Source organism: Bos taurus, chromosome 29, assembly GCF_002263795.3.
Source record: "Bos taurus isolate L1 Dominette 01449 registration number 42190680 breed Hereford chromosome 29, ARS-UCD2.0, whole genome shotgun sequence".
Taxonomy (NCBI): Eukaryota; Metazoa; Chordata; class Mammalia; order Artiodactyla; family Bovidae; genus Bos; species Bos taurus.
The window spans coordinates 8,608,225-8,618,071 of NC_037356.1; the positions used below are offsets into that span (position 1 = coordinate 8,608,225).

Below are 9,847 nucleotides of genomic sequence, written 5' to 3' on the forward strand. Positions count from 1 at the left end.
AGGATCAGGTGAATCTGTGTTGGAATAATATCAATTCTGCTATTTACTGAGGGCATCACTGACTCGATGGACGTGAGTTTGAGCAAACTCCGGGAGACAGTGAAGGACAGGGAAGCCTGGTGTGCTGCCATCCATGGCATTGCAAAGAGTCAGACACGACTTGGTGACTGAACAATTTTCTATGGGGCTCCAGGCCAGTTTTTAATCTCCCAGGTGCTCTCCTCATTTACAAAGTGGAGAGAATTATAGTAGGTACCATACAGGTCTGTTCATTTAACAAATATTTTCTGAGTACTTTCTAGGCATCAGGGGTATAGTAACGAATAAGACATTTAAGACCCTGTCCTCATGGAAATTCTTTCTAGGTAGGAGAGAGACAACATTATTAAATAAGCCAGTAGGGACTTCCTTGGAGGTCCAGTGGCTAAGACTCCTCACTCCCAATGCCTAAGGGCCGGGGTTTGATCCCTGGTCAAGGTAAGTGACTGAAGGGAGGGGTGAGACAGCTCAGGGTGGCTTCACAGAGGAAATGTTTGTCAGGAGGGAGCAGCGATGCGAGGCTGGGGGAGAGCGGCCTTCCAGGCCTAGGGAACTATGGAGCCTCCGCGGCAGCAACCAGCTGGCTGGGCTTTAGGAGCAGAAGGAAGGTGGACGTCCAAGAGAGCCTGGAGCATGCAGAGAGTGTGAACTAAGTGGAGGGGAGCCGGCACTGTGCAGACCTGATCCACTTTATTCCAACAGCAGTGGGGAACCACCCACAGGCTATCAGCAGGAGCGAAGAGCCAGTGGCGGAAGCTGTAATGATGCCCCTGTTTCTGGGTGGAGAAGAGATTGCCAATGAGCAGGCCTGTTAGGAGAAACAGTCGTGAGTGAGCACTGACAAGGGTCAGCCAGTTGGAGGTGGTGGAGATGGAGAGAGGTAATCCAGGTTTAGGATATACTCTGGAGAGCCTGTGGATTAAATGAGGTCATCTATGTAAAACAACTTGCACAGAGCCGGACGGAAGGGGCTCCATCAGGTGCTTGGGTAGAGAACAGAATCTGGGACAGCAGGCCAGTCACAACTACCTAAGTCACAGAGGACTTTGGCAAATACTGAGGTCACAGAGCAGATTAGCAAGCTGGTTCGACCACTCTTTTTTTTTTTTTAATTAGATTTTTAAAAATTAATTAATTTGCTTTTGACTTCGCTGGCTCTTTGCTGCTGCAAGGGGGGTTGCTCTAGTTGCAGCGAGCGAGGGCTGCTATCTAGTTGCGGCGTGTGGGCTTCTCGCCGTGGTGCTTTCTCTTGCTGAGAGCACATGCTGTAAGGCATTGCTTCAGTAGCTGTGGCATGTGGGCTTAGCAGCTTTGCATGCAGCACGTGGGATCTTAGTTCCCAGAGCAGGGATCAAACCCATGTCCCTGCATTGGCAGGCAGATTCTTAACCACTGGACCACCAGGGAAGTCCCTCAACCACTCATTTTTTATGTGCCACTTGGGCAAGTCACATTGAGGACCTCAGTTTCCCCATTCAGAATGAGGAGTGGACCAGGTGATCCCTAAGGCAGCTGCCAGAGCTAACATCTTATGAGTCATTTTTATGGGATGTATCAGTCAGGGTTTGATTGAAGAAGCAGAGTCACTCTGAGTGAGGCAGAATCAAGAATTTATAATAAGCATCAGACCTTACAAAATGTGGAAGCCATTGGAGTACTCTGCAAAGGTACTGGATTGAAGGGACTGCGATCTACAAGGAAAGCTGAGCACAAAGTTTCGGAAGTCGAGGGCACATTGGAACTACAGGGACAAACTGGATCCTGTGTCTGTCTCACTGCTGCTGCTGCTAAGTCGCTTCAGTCGTGTCCGACTCTGTGCGACCCCAGAGACGGCAGGCCACCAGGCTCCCCCGTCCCTGGGATTCTCCAGGCAAGAACACTGGAGTGAGTTGCCATTGGCTTCTCCGTGTCTGTCTCTAGCCACCTATAATCTTGAAGGTGCAGGTGACCTGCAGAAGCCCCAGCTCTCGGCCACAGAATTACTCACACCTGGCTCAGGACCCAGAGAAGCTGAAGGAGACAGGGCAGGTCTAGATGCCGCTCCAGCCAGCAAGTGAGCCAGCCGTCAGGGACAACGCACGTGAACTGCCACGGTGCCTGGTACCCAACACTGGCTTTCAGAGTATAAAGTGCGGCTTCACTTCCACCTTGCCAGTCTCGGGACAGTTTCTCTTGTGGCTAACCCCAATCTGGAATCATGCAGGGAAGGGAATTCAGGGAAATGTAGTTCTACTGTAGCTAAACGGACACAGTACCAGAGTCACTGTCTGTCAGCGTGGCAGTCATACACCTTCTTTACACCATGTGTGTGTGCTTAGTTGCTCAGTCGTGTCCAGCTCTTTGTGACCCCATGGACTGCAGCCCGCCAGGCTCCTCGTCCATGGGGATTCTCCAGGCAGGAATACTGCCTGGAGTGGGTAGCCCTGCTCTTCCTCAGGGAATCTTCCCAACCCAGGAATTGAACAGGGGTTTCCTGCATTGCAGGCAGATTCTTTGACAGCTGAGCTAAATAATTCTAAAGACTGGTAAGATCATCCTTTGGGTGATAGTCATTCTTTCTCTAACAGTCACACTCTCCTTTGATATTTTGTCCCTTTACTTCTGCTTTGATTATATGATACTGAGTAACAAACCAACCTAAACCCATAGGTATTGTGACTGTGTCCTTTCAAAATTCATATGTTGGTTTTTGCCATATAAATTAATTAAAAATAAATAAATAAAGGAAAAAAATTCATATGTTGAAACACCAGTCCCCAATATGTTTGTATTGGAAATGGGGATTTGGGGAGGTGATTAGGTCACGAGGGTGGGGTCTCAGGAATGGGATTAATGCCCTTATAAAAAAGACCCTGGAGAGTTCCCTTGTTCCTTCTGCTAAGTGTGCGTGCATGCTCAGTTGCTCAGTCATGTCTGACTTTTTGCTACCCCTTGGGCTCCAGCCCACCAAGCTACTCTGTCCATGGAATTCTCCAGGCAAGAATACTGGAGTGGATTGCCATTTCCTACTCTAGGGGATCTTCCCAACCCAGGGATCGAACCCATGTCTCCTGCATCTCCTGCAATGGCAGGTGGATTCTATTCCACTGAGCCACCTGGGAAGTCCCTGCTATGTGAGAACACAGCAAAAAGGCAGACATCTATGAACCAGGAGGTGGGCCCCTTCCCACTGAATCTACTGGTTCCTTGATCTTGGACTTCTCAGCATCCAGAGCTGGGAGAAACAAATTTCTAAGACACCCAGTCTGTGGTATTTTGATACAGCAGCTCAAATGGACTAAGATAGGCATAAAACAATAGCCAACATGGGTTTTGTGTGTCAGGAATTTAGAAAGGGCACAGCAAGGATGGTTCGTCTATGCACCATAAGGTCTGGGCTGGGATGATTCAAACAGCTGGAAGTAGGAGAAGCTGGGGCCAGAGACCCCATTTCCAAGAGGGCATCTTCATTCACATTTCTGGCACATGGCCTGGGATGACTGAAGGACAGATCTGTCTGGGACTGTCTGCTCGAAAGCCCACAGGTGGCCTCTCCTGTATAGTGGTATCAAGGTAACTGGACATTACAAGGCTGCTCAGAGCTCTAAAATGAATTTCCCAGTAAATCAGGTAGAAACTGCATGGTTTCACAACTCAGCTCTGCAAGTCACCTAGTGCCACATCACGTTCTACTGGTTGAAGGATTCCAGATTCAAGGAAAAGGAACATACATTCTGCCCTTTAACAGGAACAATGTCAAAGAAACTAAGGCTGTGGTTTAAAACCACCATCTGTAACTCTGTCTAATCCAGGTCATGCTTATCCACAGCACATGGCTGGCTCGCCCTTTGGTAATATTTTAGCACCATTTTCATCCCTGTTCATTCCTCACCTGTATCAACTGACAAGTGATGCCTATGAGAATGTTATTACAGGTGACTTCTATTCCATGCTTCCCAAGGTTTCTTGGAAACTTACACATGCCTCACAGTTAAACTCACGTTCCAACTTTTCTACAAATGTATCATTCTCAGGTGATCCCCTAAGTTATAACTCCTTGGCTTGCGACCCCTGCTTACTGCCTGTCCTGAAGCATGTGTGATTCCTAACGACTGACAATAATGAGATGTGTAGTCAACTAGCCAACGAACAGTGATAAGAAAATGTCTTGAGCTAATTTATGAAGTAGAGAAATAGGCTTCTGAATCAAATAACAATTTGGGCCAATACACTTTTCTACCTTTAAGGATTTAGGAATCGGCACAATAAAATAGAAAAGATAAACGATTGGTAAAACAACCAAGTTCAGAAGAGAGCTGAAAGCTGACTTGCAGGAGTGGCTTATACAATAGACTTGACCATCAATCTGGGACCAGCTAGGCTATATTTTGGAGAAGGAAATGGCAACCCACTCCAGTGTTCTTGCCTGGAGAATCCCAGGGACGGGGGAGCCTGGTGGGCTGCCGTCTATGGGGTCACACAGAGTTGGACACGACTAAAGCGACTTAGCAGCAGCAGGCTGTATTTTGGTGGTCATCTATATCCAGCACATAATGAAGGTTCTTTTTCTGAATAACTAGAGCACTTATAGCGTGAACATTCATTCATTTATCTAAGTATCTTGAGTGCTTTCTCTGGGTCAGGTGGTATTTTTCCTTTGCTGTCCAACAGCACAGTGGTGAAAAGGGCACAGCCTCAGAGGGTTTTAAGGAGAAGGAAAAGAACAAAACAAAACAAAAAAACTAAACTGTAATACAGTAAGGGAGCTCAAGAAAAAGCACTTAACTATAAACAATTTTGTTTCACTCTCAGTCTCGTGTCTTAATCTCCTCCTCCGTTACTGTATGCTCTTTGAAGGCAGGGGCCCCCTTTTAACTGCATTCCACTCAGTATCCAGCTCAGTGACATGTCCATAAATGTTTGCATTATGTGTTGCCTCCTGCAAAGGTTCTTGATTGCCCATCTGTACATTAAACCATCACCACCACCCACCAACAGTGTCCTCTATAACACCTTATGCTTGGAAGGAGGAATAACCAGGCTTTGACTCCGTGACACCCTAGAGTTCTGTGGTGACTTGATTCTCATATATATTTATATGTAAGAATCTGCTGCAATGCAGGAGACCTGGGTTTGATCCCTGGGTCGGGAAGATCCCCTGAAGAAGGAAATGGCAACCCATTCCAGTATTCTGGCCTGGAGAATCCCATGGACAGAGGAGCCTGGTGGGCTCCTCTGGAGCACTGGACACAACTGAGTGATTAACACTTTCACTTTACTTAACCCCTTGGGGCCTCTGATTTCTCAACTTTGAGCTAGATGAATCTTTCCTTCTGGTTTACTCAGTCTGCATGTTCTTGGGTGCAAGGGAAGATGCAGCATTCAGACTATACACGGAGGGATGGGGCAAGGCTTGCCCCCCTGCTCTGTGGTCCCACAGTAAATTCCCAATCCTTATGAGGTTTTAGTCACAGTGAATTTCTCCCTCAAAAACCAAACAGGATAATAATGAACCACTTTCTTACATTTTCTATCAAGACAGCTCTTTGTGAGTTTTAAATGTTCTGTCCAGATTCAAAGAAGCTGGTTTCTTCATGAGTGGTTGGAATAAGACTTTTCTTGGAAGCCACTGAATATGGATTAGTTGGATTGTTTCGCAGGAAATAAAAAGCAGGCTCTAGGGTGACTACTTCAGCACTTAATTGGGTTAGCAAAGAACTGCAAATGAGAGGTTTCCCTTAGGAGGGAAAGGATGTTTATGGGCCACCTCCCCCACCCCCTAGGTGGTGGATTTTAACCTAAACGTTAGTCTGCAAATGCAGCCTTTAATTTAGGAACCATTACAAGAATCTATTAGAGCAGAAAATGTCAGGTTGAAAAATTAACACATCACAGGAGTTAATTAGAACCCAGCCTCTCATTAGATGCAAATAGAGAGCCCTCCGACTGCCCAACAGCCTGCTGAAGTCATGTTTGTTGCTGCTCCAAAGTAGCTGCATCTTTGTTACGCAGGGAGTGGATGGAGGAAGCTGCCCAGGCACTCGGGCCAGAGCCACTAGGGACCCGTGGCCCATCCTTTAGGTTAACAGGTCTATTCTCAAGACACTATCTTTGACTCCACTCTTCCATCTCCCAGGTGGCTCAGTGGTACAGAATCCGCCTACCAATGGAGAAGACGCAGGTTCAATCCCTGGTCCAGTAAGAGACCCTGGAGGAGGAAATGGCAACCCACTCCAATTTTCTTGCTTGAAAAATCCCACGAACAGTGGAGCCTGGTGGGCCATCGTCCATGAGGTCATAAAGAGTTGGCTACGACAGAGTGACTGAGAGACTGAGCAAGCACCTCTCTTGAACAGTACATGTCACAGGGTGGATAGCCTTCTGCCTGGAACTCCCTTGGGGAAGCGTTTTCTGCAACAAAGACAAACATGCCATGCCTGTCACCAGGCGCAGATTGGCGACTGTGTAAACCACTCGGTGAGAGGGAGGCTCCAGGCCATTCAGACTTAGCTCTAAGTCGTGGGCTTTGTTTTCTTTCCACATTCAGACTGAAATGTGATTCCCCGGGCTTTCTTTTTTGGAAAATACCTGCGATGAGTTCCATGCTGGGAAAGAAAAGCTGTTGACAGGAAAAGCTTCTGACGGGCAAGCGGCTTTTTCAAGGGCTCTCAAAGGAGACAGTCGCATCAAGCAGGCCGAGGCAGAGATGGCAGGACTCTAGGAATGAGAGGTTCAGATCACAAAAGGGTTATCTGTAACCATGGATTAGGCAGAGTTTCAGGCAGCTTCCTCTGTGAACGCGGCGCCACGCACACAGACTTTCCGGCCGGCAGATACACATCTCCTCTGTCACTTACTGTGTGTTCTTGGGCAAACGGCTTACCCTCTCAGAACATCAGTTTGCTGAGGCCGTTGCGTGAACTAAATGCATGCAAAGTGTGTAACACCATATCTGGCGCAGGGTAAAGGTTCTACATGAATTATCTGTTATTGATTTGATAGTAGTATTCCTTCAGCCGACACAACGAGCTGCCTCTGTGTGCTAGGCTCTGTGCAGGGACAGCTCCTGCTTCTTGACCTCATAGAACCCACTGCTTAATAAACCGTGTATGCAAATCTTTGCTGCTAAGTCACTTCAGTCGTGTCCGACTCTGTGCGACCCCATAGACGGCAGCCCACCAGGCTCCCCCATCCCTGGGATTCTCCAGGCAAGAACACTGGAGTGGGTTGCCATTTCCTTCTCCAATGCATGAAAGTGAAAAGTGAAAGTGAAGTCGCTCAGTTGTGTCCGACTCTTAGCAACCCCATGGACTGCAGCCTACCAGGCTCCTCCGTCCATGGGATTTTCCAGGCAATAGCACTGGAGTGGGTTGCCACTGCCTTCTAGCAAACCCCTCTGCCCTCCTTGCAAGTGCCCAAGAAGTGCCAACTGCACACAGCTCTGCTTTGCCGAGTAGCTCAGAATTCTACCTTTTGAGCAGCCCTTTAAATTCAGCTATTTCTACCTTCAATTTAGCCACAGTTCTCTCTGTGGGCACTTACACATGGAGTTACTGTAATCTGTTTATTGTCTCCTCCTCTGAGTTCCTACAAGGTGAGAACCATCTATACATTTGATTCACTCATCATTTATTCATCTCTGTAGGCCAATGGTCTCATGCATTACTCTGCAAAGATAAAGAGAAGATTCAACCCTACTGCTGAGTACATAGATTCCCAGCTGGGAACTTTTCTGGGGAAATAACCCTGCTCCCCCCCACTCCCACTTTTTTCATTTTTCAAAGGCCTCCCTTCAGCCTCTGTTTTCTCCCCTTCATTTTCTAACAATCACTTTGGTTCTGACCTCAGTTTCTTCATTTCTTTGAGGAACAAACAGAGTCTCCTTCCCTGGTAGGTTATGATGATGGCTGGAGACCATGCAGCTTCTATGTGCCTAACACAATTCTAGGCACAGAGCCAAATAGCAAAAAAAAAAAAAAAAAAAGTTGATTCCATTCTTGCCCTTACCCAGGACCGGTTGGTAGTATATACAAGGCATAACATGATTACCACATGAGTGGTACTGAGGTCCTTTCAACTTGCATCCAGCCTCTGCCATATGCTAGACTTACCTGAAATGGGAGGACATAAACACACATTAGAAGCTTGGTCCCTGTCACCAAGTTCTTGGAGAACTGTGGTAAGTGTTGGACAAAAAGATCTCAGGAAGAGAGCAGAAAGCTCTTAACCCAGATCCTTAGACCCGGGCTGCAGGAGATTTCCACGACATCAACAATAACCAAGTTATTTGGCACTTACGACGTGCCAGTCAGTGTGCACAACAATTTACACACATTATCTCATTTAAGTCAGAACAACTGCGTGGGGTAGATACGAACTTCCTTATCTTACAGGTGACCCATCTGAGGCTCTGCGAGGCACACTGGCAGTCCTGCAAGGAGTACATTGTTTAGGAATCCACCTGCTGAGGCTTTAGTGGAGACTGTGGGCTAACACCAAGCTCGGCCGAAGGAACGGAGGGTGGGGAGAGGGCTGGGAATGAGAGGGTAAAGCTGGATCAAAACACGGCTGGCATGATCCCCAGGACCCCCGGAGAAGCAGAGAAAGTTGGAAAGAGATGCAGGAGGCAGGTGGGGGGGTGGGGTGGGTGGATGCCCGGAAGGCTGGAGGAGGGCAGCCTTCCCGGTCCCCTCCCCACCCCGCCAGCACCTCCTGCACAGGTCAAGCTTCTCCCCTCCCGCCCTCTCGCCCTCCCAACCTTATTTAGAAACCGTGTCCCCGAGACAGGAAGGGCGGCGGGCCGAGAAGCACGGAGCGTCCCGGTCTCATTTCCTCTCGAATCCCCCTGTGGAATTTCATTTCGTACGGTGAGGAAATCGGAGCGCGAGGCCGTCGGCGGCTCCGGGGCGCCCCGCCTTCCCCGACTCTCGGCTGCAGGTCGGGCCGAGGCGGGGGGCGGGAGCGGGGCCGGGCTGCACGCCGGGCGGGTTGGGGGGCGCACGGAGCCGCGCGCCCGCGCCGTGCCAGGCGCAGGGCCCCGTGTTCGAAAAGCCTTATCGCCCTTATCTTTCCCAGTCTCTTTACGGGCGAGGACCCTGACACCGAGAGGCCGAGCAGTTTGCTCCGGGTCACACAGCCGGCAGTTTAAAAACCACGATTTCGTAAATAACCCGAATCCCGTGTTCTTTGTGTACGTTTCGCTGCCCGATGGGGAAGCGGCCAGGGGCCGAGGGGACAGCTGGAGGACAGCAAAAGGAGCCGGCAGGGTCTGGGGCCGCGCCTCCCCCCCCCCCCCGCCCCCACCCCCGCCCGGGGGAGAAGGGGCGCGCGGGCTCGGCTGGGAGAGCCGCGGCGGCCTCCGCGCCCGGCCCCAGAGCGCCGCGCACCGGGTGGGAGGGAGGCGAGCGCCAGGGAGCGGGGCGGGGAGCCCGGGGCGGCGGGGCGGGGAGCCCGGGGCGGCGGGGCGGGGCGCAGGGCGGGGCACGGGCTGGCGGCACGCGGCCACTGGAGAGGCGCGCCGTCCGTCGCGCGCCGGGCCCGCCCCCGCGAACCTCCAGTGCCGCCTCGGGCTCGGGCGGCGGAGTGGCGCGGTGGCGCGGAGTGCTCGCGGGCTCGGCGGAGGCGCTGAGCGGACGTGGCCGGCGCCGTACCGGGGCTCGCCGCCCGTAGCCCTGACCCCCGCAGGCCGTCCTTCGGCCCCGGCTCGCGGCGTCTAGTGCCCCCACGCAGTCGCGCGCAGCTGCGGGAGAACCGGCCGCTACTCCTCCGCCCTGTCGTAGTCGCCCTTGGCGCCTTATCGCCCTCTCCCCGGAGCCGGGAGCAGCGCGGG

The 9,847-nt window shown here is 50.8% G+C and overlaps 1 protein-coding gene across 1 annotated transcript; it reads left to right on the plus strand.

Moving 5' to 3' along the window:
- The first annotated feature begins 2,073 nt into the window (after window positions 1-2,073).
- LOC132344195 (collagen alpha-1(I) chain-like) lies at window positions 2,074-9,734 on the plus strand. Its single transcript, XM_059883073.1, has 3 exons — window positions 2,074-2,139; window positions 8,786-8,885; window positions 9,094-9,734. Exons 1-3 carry the CDS (start codon window positions 2,074-2,076, stop codon window positions 9,732-9,734), a joined length of 807 nt encoding a protein of 268 aa, XP_059739056.1.
- The last annotated feature ends 113 nt before the right edge of the window (window positions 9,735-9,847 follow it).

What these genes read in the sequence shown, in the direction of transcription:
- LOC132344195 (XM_059883073.1), top strand. Translation starts at nt 2,074, where the DNA reads ATGCCGCTCCAGCCAGCAAGTGAGCCAGCCGTCAGGGACAACGCACGT. An exon ending in GTGAACTGCCACGGTGCCTG is followed by an intron (nt 2,140 to 8,785) that starts GTACCCAACACT and finishes AACCTTATTTAG; the next exon opens with AAACCGTGTCCCCGAGACAG. An exon ending in GTGGAATTTCATTTCGTACG is followed by an intron (nt 8,886 to 9,093) that starts GTGAGGAAATCG and finishes TATCTTTCCCAG; the next exon opens with TCTCTTTACGGGCGAGGACC.